General features: G+C 48.9%; 1 protein-coding gene across 2 annotated transcripts in view; it reads right to left on the reverse strand.

Annotated features, from left to right (window-relative positions):
- Positions 1–27303, reverse strand: part of LTBP2 (latent transforming growth factor beta binding protein 2) — a 126224-nt gene that overhangs the window by 34698 nt on the left and 64223 nt on the right. For both annotated transcript variants that reach the window (XM_073349171.1, XM_073349170.1), the window contains exons 9-11: positions 10152–10226; positions 1576–1698; positions 481–645 (exon numbers count right to left, since the gene is read on the reverse strand). In XM_073349171.1, the coding sequence (XP_073205272.1) occupies positions 481–645; positions 1576–1698; positions 10152–10226 (363 nt within the window). The remainder of the gene's footprint in view (positions 1–480; positions 646–1575; positions 1699–10151; positions 10227–27303) is intronic.

Raw genomic sequence — 27303 nt, forward strand, 5'->3', positions numbered from 1 at the left:
AGGCTGACACTTTAGGAGAGGAGGAAACTTTAACCTTATGGGAGGCAGAGTGAGATGAAAGGGACTGTCAGACTAACCCAGGCATAGGAAAGGCTGTGGTCTCCCTCTGGGGCTGTGCTGCATGATGGCTGCCTGGTGAGGAACTTCCCCACCTCCAAGCTCAGATGCACTCACTTGTGCTGCAGATCCCCCAGCTTTGGAATCTTCTCTGCTTCACCCCAGCCTCCAGAGTGGCAGGCCACTCTCAGTAGTGCACTCTGCCTTCTAGCAAGCAGCCATGCAGACCACAGTCTCTGTGCTGGCCTGTGCCCCTTGCACTGAGTCCCCCATAGACTGTTCACACCCACATCCCAACACATTAGTGCATGGGAAGGAGCCTGCGATGGTTCTGGGCCGAGGAGTCGGGAGAAGTTGTAAGGTGAAGACCAGGCTCCAGGCTTAGAACTCTGAGCACAGCTGGGCAGTGAGCACAGCTCTCACCTGACCCGAGCACAGGACACTTCTCACAATTCCTCCCCCATCCTTTGCCAACACGGCTGCAGCAGCAGATCTGTTTGGTGATGCTCTGGGCGAGTGGTAGGGCACAGTTGCCTCCCGCTGCTGAGCGATAGCACAGCCCCTGCTCCATGGACACAGCCTTATCCGCTGAAACACAAGCCCAGGGTTAGTGTCGGAGGCCAAGCTGTTACCTCTGCCGGGCACAGAGTGTCAAAGTGCTGCCTGTCATCGCCTTCAAGGTCCTTCCCAGCTCTGCCTCTCTGTCCCCAGCCCCAGGGCCTTATCGCATCCCTCCTCTGCTGCCATACAGCCGCCATCACCCCACTGGTCCGCTTCTGCCCCAACGGTCTCCATGCTGCCCCTACAGGTTAGCACCCCCCACTCACACCACACGGCCTTTGCCCCTGGCTGATGAGGATTTTGGTGAAGAGCTGCAGGCCCCTCTCCCGGAAGCTGCGGTTTCCATAGTATATCTCTCCGCAGCCTAAACCTGCTTGGGCATTCTGCCCTAGGACTTCAGTGGAGTGGGCAGATCCAACAGAAGTGGCATGGAAGAGATGGGCTTCTGTTTCGATTCCAGATACTCCAGTGCAGGTGCTCTCAAGCCCCTTCCTCAGAACTGCACCCCTGGGGAGAGGTCACTGCTTTCACGGCAGCCTCTGCAGAAGCTGGGTGCAGGCTTCCTATCTCCTGCATTCTCTGCCATGGAATTACCGTCATGTCAACTCAGTTACACACTCAACAACCCGATGTGAACAAAGGAGGGACGTGAATGAGAATCCCATGGGAGCTGAGTCCAGTGGCCCTGTAAGAGGAGAGTGCTGGGACACATGGGTACACGTCCAAGTACATACATCATGCAAGGGCATGAATGCACGCACACAGGGTCTCACATCGCCCACCCATACACTCTCTCAGGGCATTGGGACACACTGACACGTGATATCTTGTTTCCATCTGGCTCATGATCTGCTGGTTCCTGCTCACAGTTCCAGGGAAGCTTTGGGGGACGTCACTGGGTACCTTGGGCAGCTGCTTCCAAGCAGCCGTGCAGGGCTTGGTCTCCAGAGCACTTACAGACACAGCGACTGCGGGATGGGTCCAGCATGGTCCCGGGTTTGCAGGTGCAGAGGAAGCTGCCGCGGGTGTTCACACATTCGGCATCTTTACACAGGCCAAGCATCAGGCACTCGTTGATATCTGCAGGGTGAAAGCAGAGAACAGAATCAGCCACAATGCCCTGGTTGGTGTAAGCGAAGAGAAGGGCAGGGAACAGCCCACTGAACAGCAAATTGACAAATCAAACCATGTGTCCAACAGCCGCACAAACAGCACTTTCTCTCTGAGACCCTTCCCAGCCCCCAACCCCACGGGCTGATACTGACCCCCATGCAACCAGCAAACTGCAGAAGTCTTTACCTTCCTGCAACACAGCTGGTCTCTCCAGCACTGAACCAGTCGAGAGGTGACAGCAGGAGTCACCAGAGTAAATTCCCATGGGATTTCCCCACATACAGAGCTGGGGAAGGTCTCTCTTCAAACTACAATTTGAGGACTTCAATAGCACAGATATAGGTGTGAGGTCTTTTTTAGGAGTGGTGGGTGAAATTCTGTGGCCTGCATTGTGCAGGAGGTCAGACTAGATGATCATAATGGTCCCTTCTGGCCTAATATCTATGAATCTATGTGAGGGGCTGCTAGGGGTGCGTTGCAGAGTCACTGAGATCAGTGTCTGCCTAGAGTGCCCTGGCTGGAGACCTGCTGTCTCCCACACTGGTAGAAAATATGATTTAGCAAAAGCCAGGAGACCTAGCAGCATGGGAGAGCTGGGGAGTCTCTCTCTGTAGCTAGACAGGGTAGGAGAATTTTGCCGGTAGCATTTGCTTCCCATGTTCTCACCTAACATTTCTGTCCCTCTGATAATGGGGGAAACGTCTGGGTCAGCCACCCACCCCCCGCCGTTCCCTGGGGGAGTGAAGGCTGAAAGGGGCATAGGGTCGAATGTGCTCAGCCTTCAGGAGCCTCAGACAGAAGGGGTGAGGGCAGGGCACTGTTGTGCTACCTGGCCCCCTCCAGAAATTCCTGAGACACTCTGTCCCCTCCTGGATACTGTCAGCTAAGAATGTCCCCTCAGTCCCCTGGCACAGGATTCCATTCCAGGGCCAGCACAGTCCTGCCAGGCCTTCTCTCATACTTTCCCATCAACAAGCACTAGGCTTTTAGGGGCGGGGACCCCACATCAGAGCAAGGCCAGGGTCTTGCAGGGCCCCTCAAGGCACTGATTGTATGGATGGTGCCCTCTGAGATTTCCAGTTGTTCCATTTCCAAAACAGTATTAAACAATCTCGACTCTGGCCTGGCTCTTTCTTCAGTCACAGCTTGGGACAGTCAGCTCCAGGCCTGAGGGGTTCATACCTGCCATTGATGACACTGATGCCCAGCTAGTCTGTTGGTAGGGACAGTGGCAGTGTCCTGTATCGCAAGGTCACCTGACTCCACAAAGTGCTGCTCTCTCAAGCTGATGCTCTCTCTAGGGGCCTGACCTGGCTGGCTGGGACCTCAGCAGACCATCTAGTCCCCCTCCCACACCAAGGCAGGGGTAAGTACACTTTGTCCCATGGGCTGTGTTAACCTGCAAAAGGGATGTCAAGAGCAAACAGCCAACCCAGAACGTCTCATTTGCCTCGCCTCTCTCCTTCCCTGCTGCTGATGCTCCAGATTCATCCAGCTGGGTCCAGTCACCATGTGCCATCCAGATGTGGAAGCTGTACAGCATGCCATGGGTTAGGGAGGAATTTGGGAGCCTGCCTTTGCTAGCTGAGCCCCAGGTGGGTACAATAATGTGCCAGGAGATTCCAGACTTTTCAAAAACCTCCTCCCCTCTGTCCCAGAGTCCTGCCTTGCTTATCTCCCAGCCAGGTTCACCTGCAGTCTGCTTCCTGCCTCCTGCCCTGGCTATGTCCCCTTTGTTCCTCCCTGCAGCTGCCTTCAGAGTCAATTGCTCTTCAGCTTATTTTGGGGATTTTCGCTAATGGAAAGGAATGACTGGGAAAATTACTGGCCCCTCTTCCTGCTCTATCAGATCAGGTGACTGGTACTGTTAGTCAGGCACCTTACTTGCTCTATTGGATCAGGCCTCTAAGTCCCTCAAGTCCCATACCCCACCTTTGCCATACAGCATCAGCACACTAGTCTCAGCTAGTCCAGTGTCCCATAGGACACTTGCATTGCAAACTGCTTCACAGGAACCTTTGTGATGACTGCAATCCCACATCCACTGTGCACAGCCTGTTAGGTGCAGCTGCATAGATGGCTCAAATGATTGCTCTACTCTGGGATCCCCGTGGACACCAGATGTTGCATCTCACAGGGCTATCCGGGCGAAGTAATTTTTAAAGCTGCCAGATAGAAGCTTGGCGGGACTTGACTTATGAGCAAGTCTCCTCCTTTCGATCAAATCCCCTGTGTGGCCAGACTGGGGCACTGTCTGCAAAGGATGCATCATCAGGAATCAAAGAGTGCTGGTGCACAGTGAGGGCTGGGGGAACCTGCTCTTGCACTGACAGCCCTGCATCAGTCAGATGAGTGGAAGGCATGTCTCCAGCTTGTCACTGGTGCTGCTGATTCTGGGGATACACACATGAGAGCTAGCAGCTCCCAAGTCCAAGCCATGGCTCTGCCACTGATGCAGTGTATGACTTCAAGCAAATTCCCTCTCCCCTCTGGGCCATCCATAAGATACTGACAGGGGGTTGGGAAGGTCAGACAATGATTTAAAACCAACTGGAAGCTCTCAGGAATGCTGGCTAAGTACTTGTTATCACCACCACCTGTGCAGCAGGACAGACAAGCATCATTTCCTTGCTGTTCCCACAGCTCCTCACAGTTCCCATCCAATAGGGTCCTAATAACTGAGTAAGCTTCCAGACGGTCACATGGCACACAGCAGGCAAGAGCAGATTCCCCTGCTGCAGAGAGTCCCCGCTGCAGGCTTCAGACAGACCCAGCATCCCCTTCACAGCACGGAAGAATCCAGCCGTTGCTTTTCACCCTTCGAACATGGCACATGGAAGCAGAGCCCAGGATTAGCTGCGTTGGGCATTATAGTGAAATGAATAAACCTGAGCTCCAGTGTATGGTACCCGAGTGGACGTGTCTGCAGCAGCAGTTTGCCTCCCCATCTTTGCCAGGTGTAAAAATTTCTAAATGGGAAAATTCCCCAGGTGTCCCTGTTCAGCCATGTTCAGGGAGGAGGGGGTCACAGGCCAGGGTGTGGGACATTTCACAGGGGGTAACTGGGGCACATGCAGCTCTCGTGACTGGAGACACAAGGCACGGATGTACCTGTCTGGTGCACGCATCTTAATCAGCACCCTGGATACTGCATTCAAGCAGAGGATGGAGATGAGTAGCAGCTTTCCCTGGGCTAGATACCACAGTGACAGAGTCAAATCTCTGGAGAAAATCCTACAGATCACAAACCACCCTGGCTAGATAGATGGAGGTGCCAAAAAGAGCCCTCTCACTGGTGAACCTCACCACAGTGGCATGCAAAGCACAGCAGGCCCTCTTCCAATGGAAAGCCAGGGCCCTCAGAATAGAAACTAGAACCACAGAGAGGAACAACCAAGCATGCCATGGGACAGGAGAGGTCCAACCCAAGAGACATTTCCTACTCCTCTGTCCTCAAGTAATCAGAAATGACTTCCCATCCCAGGATGATGGAAAACCCGTGCATATTGCCAGACACCTGACCCACTGTGCCCATCCTCCCTCTGCCACTCCTGTCCTTCTGCTGGCGAGAGAGATGGCAAGGATAGAGCCATGCTAAGTAGCACCCTGTTACTGAGTCAGGAACAGAGATTTGTGATATGTAGAACCAAAGGCGCAGACTCCAAGCAAGCTGGGAATCCCTGTCTAGGGCAGACGCTTGATGAAGTGGGGACCAAACCCCAAACATGGTGCAAACCCCATCCAGGGCAGAGGCTTGGTTATCTATCCCTTACAAAGGCTACAGGGCTCATCTCTGACATAAGCCAGCAGCACATATCTAACTTGTCATCCTGAGGCACTGAATGGATCTGACTTATCTGGAGTCTGAATGAGCAGAGGGATACAAGGGATTATAGTAACAAGCAGCACAAGTTACATATTCATAAATAATCTGGAAAAGGGGGTAAACAGTGAGGTGGCAAAATTTGCAGATGATAGAAAACTACTCAAGATAGTTACGGCCAAAGCAGACTGCAAAGAGCTACAAAAGGATCTCACAAATCTGGGTGACTGGGCAACAAAATGGCAGATGAAATTCAATGTTGATAAATGCAAAGTAATGCATGTTGGAAAACATAACCCCAACTATACATGTAAAATGATGGGGTCTAAATTAGCTGTTACCACTCAAGAAAGAGATCTTGGTGTCATTGTGGATAGTTCTCTGAAAACGTCCACTCCATGTGCAGCGGCAGTCACAAAAGCTAACAGAATGGTGGGAATCATTGAGAAAGGGATAGAGAAATAAGACAGAAAATATCATATTGCCTCTATATAAATCGATGGTATGCCCACATCTTGAATACTTTTCAGAGTAGCAGCCGTGTTAGTCTGTATCCGCAAAAAGAAAAGGAGTACTTGTGGCAACTTAGAGACTAACAAATTTATTTGAGCATAAGCTTTCGTGAGTGATGAAATGAGCTGTAGCTCACGAAAGCTTAAACTCAAATAAATTTGTTAAACTTGAATACTGTGTGCAGATGTGGTCGCCCCATCTCAAAAAAAATATATTGGAATTGGAAAAGGTTCAGAAAAGGACAACAAAAATTATTAGGGGTATGGAACGGCTTCCGTATGAAGAGAAATTAATAAGATTGGGACTTTTCAGCTTGGAAAAGCAACGACTAAGGGGGGATATGATAAAGGTCTATAAAATCATTGCTGGTGTGGAGAAAGTAAATAAGGAAGTGTTAGGTTTCAGAGTAACAGCCATGTTAGTCTGTATTCGCAAAAAGAAAAGGAGTACTTGTGGCACCTTAGAGACTAACCCATTTATTTGAGCATAAGCTTTCGTTAGCATAAGCTAATTGGTTAGTCTCTAAGGTGCCACAAGTACTCCTTTTCTTTAAGGAAGTGTTATTTACTCCTTCTCATACCACAAGAACTAGGGGTCACCCAATGAAATTAATAGGCAGCAGGTTTAAAACAAACAAAAGGAAGTATTTCTTCACACAATGCACAGTCAACCTGTGGAACTGTTTTCGTGAGGATGTTGTGAAGGCCAAGATTATTACAGGGTTTAAAAAAGAACTAGAAAAATTTAGGGAGGATAGGTCCATCAATGGCTATTGGCCAGGATGGGCAGGGATGGTGTCTCTAGCCACTGTTTGCCAGAGGCTGGGAATGGGCAACAGGAGATGGATCACTTGATGATTATCTGGTCTGTTCATTCCCTCTGGGGCACTTGGCACTGGCCACTGGTTGAGATGGACCACCTTTGGTCTGACTCAGTATGGCCGTTCTTATGTTCTTACTGGCAGTGGGGACTGAGCTTTTAATTTAAACCAGAGGGCTAGATCCCATCCCCTGCTCCATCCCCCTCACGTTTCTCTGTCAGTGCAGTAAAGCTACCCGAAGTGCAGCTGAGGACTCCCACCACATGGGAATCCCCAAGTGACACAGAAGCAGCATTGCCAGCTGTACGCTGCCCATCCTTGCCCACCTCCAGTCAGGGATGTGGCTGGACCCATGACACAGTGCCTTGGGGAAGGGGAGCCCACAAGCCCAGAACCACAAGCAGCCCGGCCATTTCTTCCATTCTGCACATAGCTGGTTCTTATGCCTGTTGGTGAGTCTCAGTAATACCCTCAGGTGCACAGGGAAGGGGGAGCACATAGTACAAAGGCCCTAGTGAGTTTACCGTGGGGCCGACACCGTCAGTGTCTGAAGAGGAAACCAGACCCGAGTTGGAGATGCTGTGTTCCATGACTCATGCATGTCATTAGGGTGACCAGACGTCCCAATACTAGGGGTTTTGTCTTATATAGGACCCTATTATCCCCCCACCCCTGATTTTTCACATTTGCTGTCTGGTCACCCTACATGTCACACACATTGTCCTCAGTGTATTCTGAAGCAAGATCCTGGCTTTGGCACTGGTACTGACATCTTCACCAGGCTGCTTGGGGTTTCTGGGTCCTAGTGATTACATGTTGCCCAGTCCCCCTGTGCATTTCCAGTTGGCAGCCGCAGGATGCAGCCCAGCTGCGGGAGGGATCCCCATCTTCTTCCCCTACCCAGCATCAGCCACCAGTTTCCATGACAATCTCTGCCCCGTGCTCAGAAGCTGGCTGCCACTCTCCCTGTTGTTGAATAGCTGGGTGCCGGGAGCATCAGGAAATGGCCTCTCCAGGACCTGTGCTGTTCTCATTAACAGAAGTGGACCTGAGGCCCCTGGGTTGTCATTCATCAGTGGCAATCAGCAAATCCACTGGAGATGCCGTGGCTCCCAGTTATTAGCTCTGGGGGATTTGTGCTGCACAGCCAAACTCAGTTCCAGAGGCACAGCATTTCCTGGGAGCAGCTGGATTGCCAGAGTTCATACCAGTTAGTACTTGAACTTCCAGCCACTCTCGATCTGGCCTCCGTAACAGTGCTGATGTCGCAAGGCTGTTCTCTGGTATTTAGTAAGCAAAGGCAAGGAGGTGTCCTTGCAAAGGGAGCCAGGCGGTTTGCTTCTCTGCAGTGGGGGAGCAAAAGAGCCATGCTGGCCTACTGGCCAGCCAGACAGAGCAGTGGCAGGAGAGCTCCCTGAGGTCCCCACAACTCCAGCTTGGGCCCTGCTGCCATCTCTCATCAATGCTTTAACAAAACCCAAAGCTCAGTGGATCACTCAGCCTGTTGGCTCCCTCTCAGCTGGGCTCCACTCCTATAGACAAAGGCCTGGAGAACATCCAGGGGCTCTCATCCATCATCCCACTCCCTCTTCCATCTCTGCTGGGAAGGACCCCATGTTACCCATGGGATCCTTCTCCAACGTTCTATTAGCCAAATTGCTCTCTTTGCCTTTGAATTCAGGTCCTTGATTAGCACTGGGGTCCGAGACACACGTCCCATGGCCACAGCAAGGACATGGTAATGTACGTATATGGCACCTCAAGGCACCAAGGCACTGCCAGGACAGTGTGTCTCCTGCCAGGCTCAGAAAGGTCCCTGAGGAGGCAGAGCACTCATGGCCACTTCTCTCTCTCTCCCAACATGTCCCCATGCCAGGAGCCACACAGGGGCCCAGCACAAAACCCTGACACTAGCCCTACACTGATTGTCACAGGGAATTGAGGCCACTGTTCTGGTGACCATTCTCCTCTAGGACACTGTGGTGAAGCTCTCAGGTGACTCATTACTTAACTCAGTCAGATGGAAAGTCCCTGCTAGAGGAGATGAGTCACTGGACTGCATGTCATGAGCTTGCCAGGGCAGGCCCAGACAGCATCCTCTAAGGGACACCTCATGGCTTATCAGGAATCATGACAATGTGACCAAGAAATTCTAGCTCCCAATCACTGCATGGAAAACTTTACGGTTGGAAAAATGTCAGATATTCCTCTAACAAGGAACAGGGAAAAAGCCGCCCTCCTGAGGTGGAGCAGATGAATGGGACAGACACAGGCATCCCCCCCGCCACCCTGAGTGGGGTACAGCGGACTCCTCGGGTGATTGGCCCACACATGGACACCCCCCAATGTGGGGCAGAGGAAACTCCAGGGTGAATGGCCCACATAAGATACTCCCCAATGGGGGCAGAGGGGACCTTGGGTTGAATGGCCCAGACACACACCCACTCACCCAATGGGGGCAGAGGGGACTCTGCGTTGAATGGCCCACACCCCCCCCCCTCAATGTGGGACAGAAGGGACCCCTTGGGTGAGTGCTCCCCCCACCACACCACACCCCAATGTGGGGGCAGAGGGGACCCCTGGGGTGAATGGCCCAGACACACTCTCTACTCCCAATGTGGGGCAGAGGGGACCCCTGGGATGAATGGTCCAGACACAGCCACCCCCCGATGTGGGGCAGAGGACACTCTGGGGTTGAAAGGTGCATAGACGGGCCCCACCCTGGAGCAAGGCAGACTCTGAGGAGCCTGGCAGAGTATAAAGTTTATGTACTTGGTGCAGACAGATTTTCAAGCCAACTCACTTTCACCACTCCTCTCGAAAAACCCAAACAAACTCTCCCCCCCTTCCACCCCGCCACAATCACTGGTAACTTGCAGTTAAAGTTGCTTCAGGCTACAGGAAATATACAGATCTCCTGTTTTTAACACCACTAAGTACATGCTGAATTTAGAGATGCAAATCACTAGTGCATGCACATGCTGGGAGAATAGAGGTGGGTCTTGTGGGTTAGAGATAAGGTTGTTATCTGGGAAATTTGACTGGTTTTGCTGTGAAACAGCCTGAGCTGTCAGGGACATGCAATTTTTCTGTACAGTTAGTGGAATGTAGCTAGTTACTTTCACACTTTAAGGCCAGGGTTCTTTAACTGTAACGTTCCCAGTAGGTTGGTCCCAGGGCAGGAAGTGAACTCATTTTACACAGGAATGATCGTTACTCTACCTGATAAGGAGTCTGAGAAAGCGGTCAGAGTGGCATCCTTACCTTGACAGTGGCTCCGATTCAGCCTCTTGTATCCCTGAGGACACTCCACCTGTCTGTTTTCAATCACTGGATGAGCTAGAATGACAGCAAACAGTAAGCTTAGGGACCAGGGCTAAACTCCACAATCCCATCTTCTCTTTCTCTCTCCTTGACCCCAGTCTCTCCTTTACATCCACCAGCCTGTGAGCTTGGTATACTCTTGTCTCTGCCTTTTCTTCTTCTCCCACCTCCTCTGTCAATAAGTCCCCTGTCACTACCTCCACACCACTGGCTATGCGCACCAGAAACTCAGCTCACACTCATACTACCGAATTGCTCAGCGGTGGTCCCACAGTGAAGCAGGAGATGCTCCTGACACACCTCAGAGCCCTCTCTTCCACAGCCTCTGCTACTCCACTGGCCTTCTCTCCATCCCTACACTCAGTGTCTGCTGCTGGTGTGAGAGCTTTCACCTCTGCAGCTGCTGCCATCTGGAATTGCCTCCTGTACCATCAACTCCACCCTTTTTCAAATCTCCCTTTCAGATGTTTCTATCCCTTGCTTACTACTTTATTTTTTCCTCCCCCACCATTACTTCACAACCAGATGTTTCAATTTATTCACTATACAATGGACTGGATCCTGCAAGCCCTCTGAGCATGTACTGTCAATAACTTCAACAGCAGTTTTGCAAGTGAAGGGCCTGTCCAATGGTGCCCAATGCCCTTATTGTCTTTCGTTGATGATATAGTGCTTGGTGTTAAATCTATAAAGCAGTCTAGGCGACACAGTCTATATTAAAGGCACCTACAGCTCATGGTGATCAATGCATCAGAAATACATCACACAGATCAGGACAGATTTTCAAGAGTCCTCATGGCCGGACTTCCCACTGCTCAGCACAGAGATTAGGGCCAGATTTTCATAAGAATCTCAGCACCTCCTATGTGTGAGATTTATGGTTAGATTTTCCAAAGAATTCAACACGCAATATACTGGGCTCTTTTAAAGATCTGGTGATTTATTTTTGGCCTAAATGGAGACTGCACACTTCCGAAAGCCTGGCCCAAAGAGTCCATAAAACATACCGCACAGGATCAAGTTGGATTGTACCACACTAACCCACCACAGCCAGCCTCCTGGGGTGGGATGGGGAGCAGGATGGAGAATGGGAGTGGCCCAAGAGCAGCCGTTTCAGACACCCAACCTCACCATGTAGCGTTTCCAAGCATGAGTTGATCACTTCATAAGTTTGTCCTCCAACTGAGTGGTTAAACAATTCACCTTTAACACCTGCAGGCCATGGGCAGGGTTAGGAGTAAGGCTGCACGGGACAAAAGTCATGGCTCTGAAGTGGGTTTCACAGCAAGCCCACAGGTAACATTTTCAGAAGTGCTCAAAGTGGCTTAGGAGCCCAAATCCCATTGACTTTCAATGAAACATAGGGTCCTCAATGTCCAGCTCCCCTTCTGAAAATGGGACTTGGACGCTTTCGAAAACATTTCCTCGGTCTTTGTCGCCCCAGCCGGCCTGCTGACAACCCAGACTCCCCCAGGAACTTTCCCAAACCAGGCTGTACGTGCAGCATGCTGGAGTCTGGATGGATTTTTACGTGGTTTTAAATTATTATGAAATATTATCAGAATTATTTTACAATTTTTACTGTAAAATAAAGAGCAGTCAGTTGACGTTTCTCATACGTTCCCCATGATAAACAGCTTTAACAGTAATTCACATATTCTGGGCCATGCCTTAAGAAATCCTAACATAAGGACGTTGCCCATTTCTTACCACAACAACCAATCAGCCTTAGTTCTGACCTACGCCCTCAGTGTGACATGAGTTTTGCGTGGTCTGAAGCAGCCCCTACCTACCTCCATGGTGTCTGAGTATCCTCTGTGACCTTGGTCTCAGCCTATCTGGCTATCTCCCAGACTTCTATCAGTTGGTTTCCAAACCCAAGCAACTGTAAGGGTACTAGGATGCAAATTGGCTCCAACTCGCAGGCATGTGCTGGTGCTTTGAGATCCTCAAGGAGGGAGGACTGCAATCTCCCCGCTTTGGGGGGAGCATGAATAGTAGTTTGATGCTGAGTCCCAAAGGGAAGGGCCCAATCTCTTCACACAGTCACCTCTCTGGAGCAATGTCATCACCCACAAAAAAACACCCCCATCAACAACCTTCCCTGAAGCAGGACCTGGTTATCACTAATGTCACATGCAAGGCTCTGACTCCTGCTGCTCCCCTAACACCTTCAGAGAGAGGCACAGGATCCTGTATGAAGAGTCATACATGCCAGGCTCATCCAGAGGGGGCACAAACCAGAGTTATGCTGGCCGATCTCCCACTGATAAACAAATGTTTTTTTCCTTATGAAATAAGTTACTATTGGGTCTCAAGTGCGGATGTGCAAGCCACAGCCCCACCATCATTCACCCCCAATGAATCATAACGTTGCAGCCAGTGATTCATCATGTAAGTATATGGCCTAAGTGGAAACAGGAGGGTGGACAACCCATCAGGCCTAGGGTTCCCCACACATTTCTATTCTCATGCACATGCCTCTTGCTCCTTATTGGGAAATTTACCTTGAAAACAGCCTCAGTATCCCAAGCAAATGTGTAGCACAATTAACAGGCAGCTCCTAGATACACCAACAACTCTAGTTAAGGAGCCTGCAACTCAGACCTGAGAAGGTGCCCCCAGACTGGCTGTGCTACAGGTCTGAAGATTCTCAGGGCAGAAAAATAGCAAAGAGCACCCAGACCAGGCCAGAGAGTGCCTGGATGATGGCCTGGCTGGGCAGATGAATTGCAACATTTTCCAGTTGCTTCCGCCGTTGACAAGTGCCAGCAAAGCAGCACAGTTACAACACCTGCAATCAGTCATCTTTCCACCTCTGCGATGTCTCAGGTCCTCTGCTTGGACTGTCCATGAGCACTTGACAAGGGAAATGGAAGGAATGACATAGGCCCCAACGAGATGCTGAAATAACAGCTGAGGGGACATTTATTACCTTTTCCCCCTTTTTACAAGGAGCTCTCTGCTCTGGCTGCACATGATTTCCTGACTCACTCTCACTACACAGAATTTTAAATAGTGTCTTAAAATAGTTTGGTGGGTTTAAAAGTGGTCCATAACCTACATAATTAAGTCTCTCAATCTTTTTATAGGCGAGTACAATCCAGCCAACAAATTCCAAAGAGGCCCAATTCAGGTACCGTGTTTTGGAGTGAATGAAAGTTAACTTCAGGGAGTGGGAGGAGCTGGGGAGGGAGCCAGGCTGGGGTGGAGAGTGGTTAAAGGGGCACTTTGTCCTGGAAAGAGATTTTTGTGGAGTGACGGATTTTTTTCCCACGTATTGTGGAATATGTTTTGGAACAAGACGTGCACGTAACAACTAAGTAACCATATGGCTGTATCCTGACACCCCTCATCTGCCCCGCTTCCTAGTCCTCCATCTAGCACTTGTAGCTCTTCCTTGTAGTATCAGGTCTGCAAGTTCTTCATGGCAGGGAACATGTCTGTCCATAGCGCCTGTGAGGCACCTAGCACATCATGGATGCCAAGAATAAATAAGGGACAAATCTGAGACAACCCACAAGGCAGTGGACTGTGAAAATGGCCATAAAAGGACCCTACTATGGGTGAAAAAAAAGCACAACATCAAGTGCTATTCAGGGCTTGGGCAGAAGATCATCCTGGGTCCTACCTAACACTCTCTGAGGAAAGCCCTCAGCCACCCACTTAAGGCAGCTTTAAGTCACCACAGGAGACTTAGTGCAGGGCAGGACTAAGCCTTTAGGAGGTTGATCCCCACTCCCCTCACTGAAGAGGAACTAGGGAAACTAATGGCAAGAGAACACAAAGCTAATTCACCAGTGGTAGTGACCCAAGTAGTGGAAGACACAATGAAGATGACTGGATGCGGAAGCTGCGGTATGTACATGATCCTGGAGGGGTACCTGGAAAGAGTTTTGTCTGCTTGAAGTGCCGTCTGATAGAGCTGATGGAAGAAAAGATCGGAGGATTGGAGATGCAAGTGGAAAGTCTGGTTGAGTTTTGAAGGGGATTCGAGTAGATTATGGAGCAAAGACATGAGGCGGCTGAAGGGAAAAGCTCAGACTTGCAGATGGAAGCAGGACCGAAGAACTCTGAGGGGAGACTGCTAGGTGAAGAAAATGGACAGTGGAAGCATGTGTCTAAGAGAACCAGGCAGAGGAAAAGATGGGCTAGTGAAGGAGAAATAGAGCTCAAGAACAGGTTTGCAGAGTTGGAAAATGAAGAAGGGGCTCAGCACTGAAGGTGGAAGGGCAAGGAAGAAAAGACGAGCGGCTAGTCCTATAGGAAAAGGGGAAGAGTCAATGGAGACTACACCAAATATGAGCCCCAGGAGGATACAGGATGGGTTGAAGAGGATTACAAGGGAGAATAGGAATAGAAAGAACTTGCAGCCAAAGGGAACAGGGGATAGACCAGAGAATCGCACCGTCACCAGGAAAAGGCAGGTCTACGTGATTGGGGACTTCTTACTGAGAAGGTTGGACAGGCCTGTAACCAGAGCTGATCCAGGGAACAGAAGGGTGTACTGTCTTCCAGCTGCTAAGATACGGGATGTGGACCTGAGGTTGAAGAGGATACTAACAGGAGCGGGAAAGAATCCACGCATTGTCCTTCATGTGGGAACAAATGATACCGGTAGATTCTCACTGGAACATATCAAGGGAGACTATGCCAGGCTGGGGAAGACGCTTAAGGAAATCGAGGCTCAGGTGTTCTTCAGTGGGATTCTGCCTGTTCCTAGAGAAGGGCAACAAAGGTGTGACAAGATTATGACTATCAACAGATGGCTCAGGCAGTGGTGCTATAAGGAGGACTTTGGGATGTATGGCCACTGGGAGGCATTCATGGATAGAGAACAGTTCTCTCGGAATGGACTTCATCTGAGTAGGGAAGGAAATAGACTTCTAGGATGGAGGCTGGCACAACTGATTAAGAGAGCTTTAAACTAGGAATTTGGGGGAGATGGTTGGGAGATGTCCAGGTAATCGCCACGCCGGATTTTAACATTGAGAGGGATGAAAACAAAGTAAGAAAGGGTACGGCCGTGGGTAGGAGAATGGACATAAGGAGGAAGGGCAGTGTGGATACCAGTCTAGTAGGTCATACTGGCTGTAGAATGTCCGTGCCTAATCGGGTAAAGAACGTGAGCGAGGCCAAACAGCAAAAATTAAGATGTTTGTACACCAATGCGAGGAGCCTAGGAAAGAAGATGGAGGAACTAGAGCTACTGGTGCAGGAAGTGAAACCAGATGATACAGGGATAACAGAGACCTGGTGGAATAGTCGTCATGACTGGAGTACGGGTATTGAAGGGTCTGTGCTGTTTAGGAGAGACAGAAATAAAGGTAAAGGTGGTGGAGTAGCACTGTATATCAATGATGAGGTAGAATGTAAAGAAATAAGAAGCACCGGAATGGATAAGACCGAGTCTGTCTGGGCAAAAAATCACACTGGGGAAGAAAACTATTAGAGCCTCCCCTGGGATAGTGTTTGGGTGTGCTATAGACCACCGGGATCTAGTTTGGATATGGGTAGAGCCCTCTTTAATGTTTCTAATGAAGTAAATACTAATGGAAACTGCGTGATCATGGGAGACTTTAACTTCCCAGATATAGACTGGAGGACAAGTACTAGTAACAATAATAGGGCTCAGATTTTCCTAGATGCGATAGCTGATGGATTCCTTCAGCAAGTAGTTGCTGAACCGACAAGAGGGGATGCCATTTTAGATTTGATTTTGGTGAGTAGTGAGGACCTCATAGAAGAAATGGTTGTAGGGGACAACCTTGGTTCAAGTGATCATGAGCTAATTCAGTTCAAACTGAACGGAAGGATAAACAAAAATAAATCTGCGACTAGGGTTTTTGATTTCAAAAGGGCTGACTTTCAAAAATTAAGGAAATTATTTAGGGAAGTGGATTGGACTGAAGAATTTATGGATCTAAAGGCAGAGGAGGCCTGGGATTACTTCAAGTCAAAGTTGCAGAAGCTATCGGAAGCCTGCATCCCAAGAAAGGAGAAAAAAATTCACAGGCAGGAGTTGTAGACCAAGCTGGATGAGCAAGCATCTCAGAAAGAAAAAGCAGAAAGCATACAGGGAGTGGAAGATGGGAGGGATCAGCAAGGAAAGCTACCTTATTGAGGTCAGAACATGTAGAGATAAAGTGAGAAAGGCTAAAAGTCAAGTAGACTTTTGCAAAGGGAATTAAAATCAATAGTAAAAGGTTCTATAGCCATATAAATAAGAAGAAAACAAAGAAAGAAGAAGTGGGACCGCTAAACACTGAGGATGGAGTGGAGGATAAGGATAATTTAGGCATGGCCCAATATCTAAACAAATACTTTGCCTCAGTCTTTAATGAAGATCTTAGGGATAATGGTAGCATGACAAATGGGAATGAGGATATGGAGGTAGATATTACCATATCTGAGGTAGAAGCAAAACTTGAACAGCTTAATGGGACTAAATCAGGGGGCCCAGATAATCTTCATCCAAGAATATTAAAGGAATTGGCACCCGAAATTGCAAGCCCATTAGCAAGAATTTTTAATGAATCTGTAAACTCAGGGTTGTACCATATGACTGGAGAATTGCTAACATAGTTCCTATTTTTAAGAAAGGAAAAAAAAGTGATCCAGGTAACTACAGGCCTGTTAGTTTGACACCTGTAGTATGCAAGGTCTTGGAAAAAATTTTGAAGGAGAAAGTAGTTAAGGACATTGAGGTCAATGGTAAATGGGACAAAATACAACATGGTTTTACAAAAGGTAGATTGTGCCAAACCAACCTGATCCCCTTCTTTGAGAAAGTAATAGATTTTTTAGACAAAGGAAATGCAGTGGATCTAATTTACCTAGATTTCAGTAAGGCGTTTGATACGATGCCACATGGGGAATTATTAGTTAAACTGGAAAAGATGAGGATCAATATGAAAATTGAAAGGTGGATAAGGAATTGGTTAAAGGGGAGACTACAGCAGGTCATACTGAAAGGTGAACTGTCAGGCTGGAGGGAGGTTACCAGTGGAGTTCCTCAGGGATTGGTTTTGGGACCAATCTTATTTAATCTTTTTATTACTGACCTTGGCACAAAAAGTGGAAGTGTGCTAATAAAGTCTGTGGATGATGCAAAGCTGGGAGGTATTGCCAATTTAGAGAGAGACCGGGATATCATTCAGGAAGATTTGGATGACCTTGTAAACTGGAGTAATAGTAATAGGATGAAATTTAATAGTGAGAAGTGTAAGGTCATGCATTTAGGGATTAATAACAAGAATTTTTGTTATAAACTAGGGACGCATTACTTGGAAGTAACAGAGGAGGAGAAGGACCTCGGAGTATTGGTCGATGACAGGATGACTATGAGCCACCAATGTGATATGGCCATGAAAAAAGCTAACGCAGTCTTGGGATGCATCAGGTGAGGTATTTCCAGTAGAGATAAGGAGGTGTTAGTACCATTATACAAGGCACTGGTGAGACCTCATCTGGAATACTGTGTGCAGTTCTGGTCTCCCATGTTTAAGAAGGATGAATTCAAACTGGAACAGGTACAGAGAAGGGCTACTAGGATGATCCGAGGAATGGAAAACCTATCTTATAAAAGGAGACTCAAGGAGCTTGGCTTGTTTAGCCTAACCAAAAGAAGGCTGAGGGGAGATATGATTGCTCTCTATAAATATATCAGAGGGATAAATACCGGAGAGGGAGAGGAATTATTTAAGCTCAGTACCAATGTGGACACAAGAACACATGGATATAAACTGGTCATCGGGAAGTTTAGACTTGAAATTAGAGGAAGGTTTCTAACCATCAGAGGAGTGAAGTTCTGGAACAGCCTTCCAAGGGAAGCAGTGGGGGCAAAAGACCTATCTGGCTTCAAGATTAAACTCGGTAAGTTTATGGAGGAGATGGATAACATGATTTTGGCAATTAATTGATCTTTAACTATTCATGGTAAATAGGCCCAATGGCCTGTGATGGGATGTTAGATGGGGTGGGATCTGAGTTACTACAGAGAATTCTTTCCTAGGTATCTGGCTGGTGAATCTTGCTCACATGCTCAGGGTTCAGCTGATCACCATATTTGGGGTCGGGAGGGAATTTTCCTCCAGGGCAGATTGGAAGAGACCCTGGGGGTTTTTCACTTTCCTCTGCAGCATGGGGCATGGGTCACTTGCTGGAGGATTCTCTGCACTTTGAAGTCTTTAAACCATGATTTGAGGACTTCAATAGCTCAGTCATAGGTGAGAGGTTTATTGCAGGAGTGGGTGGGTGAGATTCTGTGGCCTGCATTGTGCAGGAGGTCAGACTAGATAATCATAATTGTCCCTTCTGACCTTAATATCTATGAGTCTATGAGCCTGTGACAGACACAGGGGAGACAGTAACCTACCTCCCCAGCCATGTGACATCACTGGTAAGGCCAGGGACACCCTTTGGGAGGCAGAGATGCACTCTGTGCCAGCAAGTCTGGGCTGCAGCCAGAACTAAAGACTAAGTAGAAGCTCATCCACCTCCCCACCAGTTCAGCACTAAAAAGTAACCAGAGATGCTCAAAGAATATAAGTGTTAGTGATGCTGGGAGTGTGGCCACTGCAGGATGCTGAGGCTGGGGGTGTGGCATTGAAAGTGTGAGGGTGGAGGCATGGTCACTGAGGTTGAAGTTACAACACTTTAAAAAAACCACTCTCTGCCCCACCCTACCCACTGGGATTGGAACCGTTAAAGAGATTCCAGGCCAGTCCCACTGCCTAGTCCATATACTGGGGGCTGACTGCAGGACACAATAGTGCCTGGAGAGTCATCTGTCAGCCCTGGCACAATTGTGATAGCAAACACACAAATGTCACAGCATTGTAACACGGAAGCACTCCAACAGGGAGCAAGGTGTTCCTGCAATCAGACGATGATGGAACATGAATAGAGAGTGAGGCTCAACTTCTTCTCCAAAAGGCCTTTACAGAGACATAGACCACACCCAGCACCATCAGCCAGACACTGCTGGGGAGAAAGACTCCATTCTGAAGACAATAAATAGGCTGAAAGATACTGAAAGTCATGGAGTCTTGTACCCTCTTAGCACCAGTGTGACTCTTATCTGCAGTGGGCAGATTGCTGTTGCTCGTTAATGAAGCAAGTTAATGGTCAGACTCTAGACCAGTGGTTCCCAAACTTTAACAACCTGTGAACCCCTTTCACTAAAATGTCAAGTCTCACAAACACCCTCCTAAAAATGAATATTTCCAGGGATTTTCTCCTTTCATCACAGAATCATAGAATATCAGGGTTGGAAGGGACCTCAGGAGGTCATCTAGTCCAACCCCATGCTCAAAGCAGAACCAATCCCCAACTAAATCATCCCAGCCAGGGCTTTGTCAAGCCTGACCTTAAATACCACTAAGGAAGAAGATTCCACCACCTCCCTAGGTAACCCATTCCAGTGCTTCACCACCCTCCTAGTGAAAAAGTTTTTCCTAATATCCAATCTAAACCACCCCCACTGCAACTTAGCTATTATAGATTCATAGCTATTAAGGTCAGAAGGGACCATTATGATCATCTAGTCTGACCTCCTGCACAATGCAGGCTACAGAATCTCACCCACCCACTCCTGCAATAAACCTCTCACCTATGTCTGAGCTATTGAAGTCCTCAAACCATAGTTTAAAGACTTCAAGAAGCAGAGAATCCTCCAGCAAGTGCCCCATGCTACAGAGGAAGGCGAAAAACCTGCAGGGCCTCTTCCAATCTGCCCTGGAGGAAAATTCCTTCCCGACCCCAAATATGGCGATCAGCTGAACCCTGAGCATATGGGCAAGATTCACCAGCCAGATACCCAGGAAAGAATTCTCTGTAGTGACTCAGATCCCACCCCATTTAACATTCCATCACAGGCCATTGGGCCTATTTACGAGGAATATTTAAAGATCAGTTAATTGCCAAAATCATGTTATCCCATCATACCATCTCCTCCATAAACTTATCGAGTTTAATCTTAAAGCCAGATAGATCTTTTGCCCCTTGGAAGGCTATTCCAAAACTTCACTCCTCTGATGGTTAGAAACCTTCGTCTAATTTCAAGTCTAAACTTCCCGATGACCAGTTTATACCCATTTGTTCTTGTGTCCACATTGGTACTGAGCTTAAATAATTCCTCTCCCTCTCTGGTATTTATCCCTCTGATATATTTGTAGAGAGCAATCATATCTCCCCTCAGCCTTCTTTCAGTTTGGCTAAACAAGCCAAGCTCCTTGAGTCTCCTTTCATAAGACAGGTTTTCCATTCCTCGGATCATCCTAGTAGCCCTTCTCTGTACCTGTTCCAGTTTGAATTCATCCTTCTTAAACATGGGAGACCAGAACTGCACACAGTATTCCAGATGAGGTCTCACCAGTGCCTTGTATAACGGTACTAACACCTCCTTATCTCTACTGGAAATACCTCACCTGATGCATCCCAAGACAGCATTAGCTTTTTTCATGGCCATATCACATTGGCGGCTCATAGTCATCCTGTGATCAACCAATACTCCAAGATCCTTCTCCTCCTCCATTACTTCTAACTGATGCGTCCCCAGCTTATAACTAAAATTCTTGTTATTAATTCCTAAATGCATGACCTTACATTGAGATCATTACTCCTTGTTCTGTCATCTGCTACCACTGAGAACAGTCTAGATCCATCCTCTTTGGAACCCCCTTTCAGGTAGTTGAAAGCAGCTATCAAATTCCCCCTCATTCTTCTCTTCTGCAGACTAAACAGTCCCAGTTCCCTCAGCCTCTCCTCATAAGTCATATGCTCCAGCCCCCTAATCATTTTTGTTGCCTTCCGCTGGACTCTTTCCAATTTTTCCACATCCTTCTTGTAGTGTGGGGCCCAAAACTGGACACAGTACTCCAGATGCGGCCTCACCAATGCCGAATAGAGGGGAATGATCACGCCCCTCAATCTGCTGGTAATGGTCCTACTTATACAGCCCAAAATCCTGTTAGCCTTCTTGGCAACAAGGGCACACTGTTGACTCATATCCAGCTTTTCATCCACTGTAACCCCTAGATCCTTTTCTGCAGAACTGCTGCCTAGCCATTTGGTCCCTAGTCTGTAGCAGTGCATGAGATTCTTCCGTCCTAAGTGCAGGACTCTGCACTTGTCCTTGATGAACCTCATCAGATTTCTTTTGGTCCAATCCTCTAATTTGTTTAGGTCCCTCTGTATCCTATCCCTACCCTTCAGCATATCTACCCTCCTCCCAGTTTAGTGTCATCTGCAAACTTGCTGAGGGTGCAGTCCACGGCATCCTCCAGATCATTAATGAAGATATTGAACAAAACCGGCCCCAGGACCGACCCTTGGGGCACTCCTCTTGATACCAGCTGCCAACTAGACATGGAGCCATTGATCACTTTACCTGAGTATAAATTATAAAAGCAGTGATCTTGGAAATATAAATTTTTATGACATGCTTGTTACACACTATTTATTATTAATTATTTATCATTACAGTATTTTTATTACATTATGAAAACGGCAACACTCTTCCAAGATCTCACTTTCGAAGCTTGTATCACTTTGAATAAGCCTATTATAAGACAAGGCTCCTATGTTTCATCAAGAAGTATCAGATATGAAACAGCATGAAGGTATTTAAGAAGCCAACTCAGAGAGTTCCTCCTACACAAGCATTCAGGTCTTGAACAGCCCAGGCAACAACGAACGTTACAACAAAGCTTAAACCTGTTCTTCATAATAATTTAAAAAACAATACTAGCTGCCTATTTAATTTTAAAAACAGCAACAAATATCCGCCTCCCTTTCCATTTCTTATAAGGAGTCTTGAAGTTTAAATCTCCTCGGTGTGGTAGATACGCTTGCTTTGATCTGCTTAGCTCTTGGAAGTCCAGGGGCTCCAGGCTGCTGGCCCTGTGCTGCCCAGGGTCCCTAGGGACAGCTCTGTCCGCCATTAGGGAATTTTTTCCCAAGAACCCCCTGTAACATTTCGCAAACCCCCAGGGGTTCATGAAGCCCAGTTTGGGAACCACTGCTGTAGACGAACAGATTAATTTTGCGAAGTAACCCATGTTCATTGAAAGAGCAACTGTTGCGTAACATGAGCAGATCTCTGCACCAAGGGGAACCAAGACACGATGTCTGAAATATTGGTATGGAGGCTGCTCTCTTTCTGTCAGGATATGGTCACAAAGCGATGAGACCCTATGGCTGCAGGAGGATGTCAACTAACTGCCAGCTTGGACTTGGTTACACAAGCAGAGGATAATTTACTTCCTTGAAATACGATGTGAACCGAGACAAGGAAATCAACAAAAGGCCAATCTGGAAAGCCAGCAAAGTGAAGGAGAACTGCATCTGAACTTAACCATCCACTTTTAACCTCCCAGCTCTTGGCAACGGGAGACAGGCTTGGTAGGTTAGTGTTCTGGAATTTAACAGTGGGTAGTGACTGGAAGAAAATAGATCTGGTGCTCAGATTGAATAGCGGCAGTGCTAGGGTCAGCAAAGGCTGCCAGAAGGTCCTGGGCTCCTCTGTGTCTGTGTCTGATTCTTTTCTAGAAGGTCAGAGTGAGGCTTAGCCCTGGTCTATGCTTACAATTTACACTGATGAAGCCATGGCGCTCAGCGCTGTGAAAAATTCACACCCCTGAGCACGGAAGTTAAGCTACCTAGCCCCCTGTGTAGACAGAAGCATTCTTCCTTCAACCTAGTTACCGCTGCTCGGGGAGGTGGATTGCCTACACTGACAGAAGAAACCCTGCCATCGATGCAGGAAACGTCTACATGGCAGCGCTGCAGCGGTGCCATTATAGTGCCCATAGTGTAGACATACCCTAGGGAGCAGCTGAGCAGCACCTGTTGGGCAGGGAGATTTCAGGCTTGTTTGAAGGCATTATGGTCTGGCTCCAGATTAAAATGCTGTGCCTGCTGAGCCCTGCCTCCCTGCCAGTTCTTCAGGCAGCAGGATCTGCATTTAAGGAGCGAGTGCTCTCCAGGTGGCTGTGCAACAGGACTTCTTCTAGACAGGACAGAGAGGAGCCCTTTCCAAAGAGCCCTTCCCCAGCCCCCTGTCAACCAGGCTCACAACTCTGAGCAAGCCTAGTCTTTGTTATAGCTGCAAATGCAGCAGCGTCCCAAGGAAGGCCTGCCTTCCACATCGGCAAAGGGTACGTGCTTTCTCAGTGATCTCATTGGGAGGCAGGTGCCATTAGCTCACAGCCTCCGACAGAGGGAAGTGAGTGTGCTCCACTGACAGCCTTGGATTCCCAGGGTTCATGCAGCCGCTTATCTCCTCGGCTGTTAAAATAGTCACGCTTGTCAGCATGAAAAAGGAAACCACCAGCGAGAAGATCAGTCACAGGGGATTTTCAGTCCATCAAGTTGACCTTTACACAGTCAGAAAGACTCGAGATACTATTTTCTCTCATCTGCCACCCAATTACAACCATCCCAGGAGAGGAGAATCTAGGGCCCTGGCTTTCACTGCCCCCCTCCCCAGCGTGTGGCCCTGGGCTCCTGCTGCCCTGTACATCAGGTTAATGACAGAGCTGCTCCCAGCCCAGTGCCAGATACATTATACCACACTGCCCCTGGGGTACTGACACAGCACATGGGCAGTGCTGCCCCAGGCAGGATGGAAAGGGTCCCCAGACTGGCGGTGAATCAAAAATGAGCTGGATTCCTTGGCCACGTTCAGGACACAAAGCCACTTAACGCCAGCCCTTCTGGAGACACTGCACTGGATGGAAGCACCATTGGCCAGGTCTCTGCACACTTTGATGAATGTATTTTTAGGTTACATCTCTTCTCTAGTGCTCTAGGCACCTTCCAAGACAGTGATGGCAGTTGTGTGTGGAAGGGGAATGAGTTAGGCCCAAGGGTTTACAGAAGCCAGAAGAGACTGAGAGTGATGAATGGCTGGACACACTGATTTGGTGCAGGCACTGGATGGAGGGGTGGGGGTGGGGAGCAGGGTGTTTAACAGAGATTGTTAGGAAGCTCTGTAGGTGAAGGGAGAGTCACTGCTGATTATGAGGTGATGGAGCGGAGCCAGGTATAACCGTCAGCACACAGTGAACCAAGAGTGCAGCAAACAGGAGGCCTCCTGAGAAAAAAGGAGGCAGGTTCCAACAAAAGGAGAATATAGCTCTCAGAGCGGCATCAGGAGAGACAGGCAAGGAACTAAGGCTGTGCAATGAGAATGTGCAGCACGGGCCCAAGAAACCTAGGGATGGCATCAGCGTGACAGGCAGTCGATGGCTAGTGGGAGCCCAGTGTTCTGCCGCCAAGAAATCCTATCTCTAGCATTCAGCCTAGTTTGGGTTTTAGTCAATAGGCCTTCAGTAAACAACCCAGGGATGGAGCCAGCCAGAGAGAAACAGGCTGGAGTGTGCACGGTTAATCGAAACCAGACTGCAAAATCCTTTCTCCTTGGGCTGAGTAAAGGCTCCAAGCATGTCACTGAAACCTCAGCCTGGTTTAACACACAGCAGAAAAGACCTGCTCCCCAAGTGAAGAAACTCTGACCCAGCTGCTGAAACCACTGCCAGCAGAAAAGCAGACAGCTCAGCCTTAGCAATGGGCTCCAGAGGGAAAGCACACAAGTGACTGCATCCCTAGGAGCAGGCAGACTGCTAGGTACGGGGCGAGGGAATGAGTCCATTTCTTGGAGCCAGTGGACAATCGCAAGGCCCAAGAGACTCTGCGACAGTTGAGAATAGGAATCTCTAAAGCTGCCCAAAGGGTGTTGGGCTAAAGAGTCCTGCTCTCCAGATGTGTTGTTTCCAGACGATCTGTGACAGACAGCTTCCCCATGAGTCACAACATTCCCCATGGCCCCAGCAAGGGGTGCTGTGTTGCTGGAGGTGCTGTCATCGAGGCGAGCTGTGACCAAGATCCCGCCTTGGACTGTTAGCCTTGGTGGCTGGGGTAACTTTCAGCTCGGGTAACTCCACTCTACTTTACTAGCTGTTCCAACTAGATACAAGATTCTTCTGCATTTAATGTGCTAACTGGTTGTGTTGTGTTGCTGTGCACTGTGAACCAGCTGCTGCAGCCCATCCAGCCACCCCTGAGTGATGGGCAAAGGGAGACCTCCAGAGAGCAAGTCAGGAATGTGTCTCAAGCCTGTTGGGATTCCTCTGGCCGAGAAGCATTATGAAACTGAAATCATGTGTAAGCCTCAGCTCCTTCCCCACTTCCAGCCATGCCCATGTGCATCGCCACGGTGAGAGCGGTGTCCATGGCAGATTGTGCCACTTCAGTAGAACTAGGTCCTTCTGGAGGCTTCATCAAATCTTTTAAATCTCTTTTCTCTGCATCATCCCTGATCTGACTGTGGTGAGGCCAGCCAGAGTTTGGTTTCCAAGAGGGTTCCAATTGCTTTTACAATGCCTAAGGGTGCAGCGGGGAGAATGGCATGCGGCTTGCAATACCATTCCATAGATCTAATGACTGTGGCTCCAGCTGGGGGAGCTGCCAGCCATTTGCCAGCTATGCCTAACACGGTGGGAGGTCCATATGGGGAACATTGCAGACGCCAAGCCAGACACTACAGGATCCAACTTTCCAGCACATTCAGATTCTTCTCTAGGACAAAACCTTGAAAAATGTGGGAGAAATACAAATAAAATGATGGCCTTCAAAGAACGGTATCTTAATGAAGTTAAAACCTCCTCCCGGGTGGGGTCGGCGGGGAGAAAGAGAGCAGCAGGAGTGAACCCTACTGGGCAGGGAGTTTGCAGGACTGCTGGATCTGGGCCCATTGCTAGGCTGACCTCTGGCTATCCTGTGGGAGAAGGGAAGGGGCAGAGTCTGAAAGGGCCTGCTTTACTAGTTTACTGCTCCAGCCAGAAACTCTTGAAAGCTTGTTTGGGAGGGGAGAAGGGAAGTGGTTTCTCCCAGCCATTTAGTCAGTGCAAAAGACGGTACACAACACCTGGACAAATCCAGCAGCACCCCATCCTCGCAGGGATGCTCACTCCCACAGAGCTAACCAGGCTCTGCGGAAAAGTGATGGGTGCTATTTCTATCTTGCTAAGCTTCCCACTCTGTGGCCCCATCCTAGAGAAGGCGAAGCAGTGTTCTGAGCCTCTGCTGGTGGGGACAATGCCTGAAACAGGCAGCACCAAGGGCGTTAGGGTAGGGTTTCTGACAGACTGAGAATGGCCCTGGGAGGCAAAACCCACAGGAAATGCAGTGGGGCTGGGAAAAGAGGTATGTGTGTGTGCAGGGGGGCGGAGGGGGGGTCCATCTGCTTGGAGAAGCTTTCGGGACTTTAATTTCTGTTCTCTTGGAGTTTCTATCACCGAGCACTTTGGGGAATTGGCCTCTGTGTTAGTTTCTGCTGTGTCTTATGGTGTAGCAAACACCTTAGCTGTAGGGAAAACCTCTCAATTTCTGTTCTCCTTTATCCCTCGGCTTCTGTAGTGGGCAAGGGACACTGCGCTGAGGCCACAGGGTTAGTGGCCAAACTCATGCCCTGCCTGGGTTTGCCTCTGTTGGTAACTTAAGAGTAAGATATAACCCTCAGCTAAAGCCATCTTCTTCGCCTCACTTTCTCCTCTTTGCAGCACTCCCTGGCCCTCGTACCCCACAGAGGCACTCCAACCCCAAGCTGGAAGCTAACCACGAGTCATCTAGACTGGTGAGTCAGCAGAAATAACACTGCATTGCTGTGAATGGTCCTAACACTCCACCTCCTGTCACAGGCCTCTTGACCTCATGCTGGGATGCTGACAACATCACTGTAACTCAGCTTCTTCTCCAACACGACACAAACATCAGCCTGGCTCTCACCCTCCGCACTCCTTTGATACTGCTTTCCCCACAGGTGTTGACCTCTTCCCAGCCAAATCCCAGGGCCTCCAATCTAACATCCTCCTCCTCAGCTACTTCTGACCCTGCCAGTCGCACATCCTCTTTTCTGCAGTCTTGCCCTCCCTTGGCTTTCATGCCTCAGTTCACTCCAGCCTCTCTGGTCATTCCTTCAGCAACTGTTCCAGGGGATCCTCCTTCCTGCCTCCCACTCTGCAAGTGGCTCCCACTGGGCTCCATGCTTGGCCCCATCCTCTGATCCCTTCACACCCTCTCTCTAGAT

The sequence above is a fragment of the Lepidochelys kempii genome, chromosome 6 (assembly GCF_965140265.1).
Source record: "Lepidochelys kempii isolate rLepKem1 chromosome 6, rLepKem1.hap2, whole genome shotgun sequence".
Classification (NCBI taxonomy): domain Eukaryota; kingdom Metazoa; phylum Chordata; order Testudines; family Cheloniidae; genus Lepidochelys; species Lepidochelys kempii.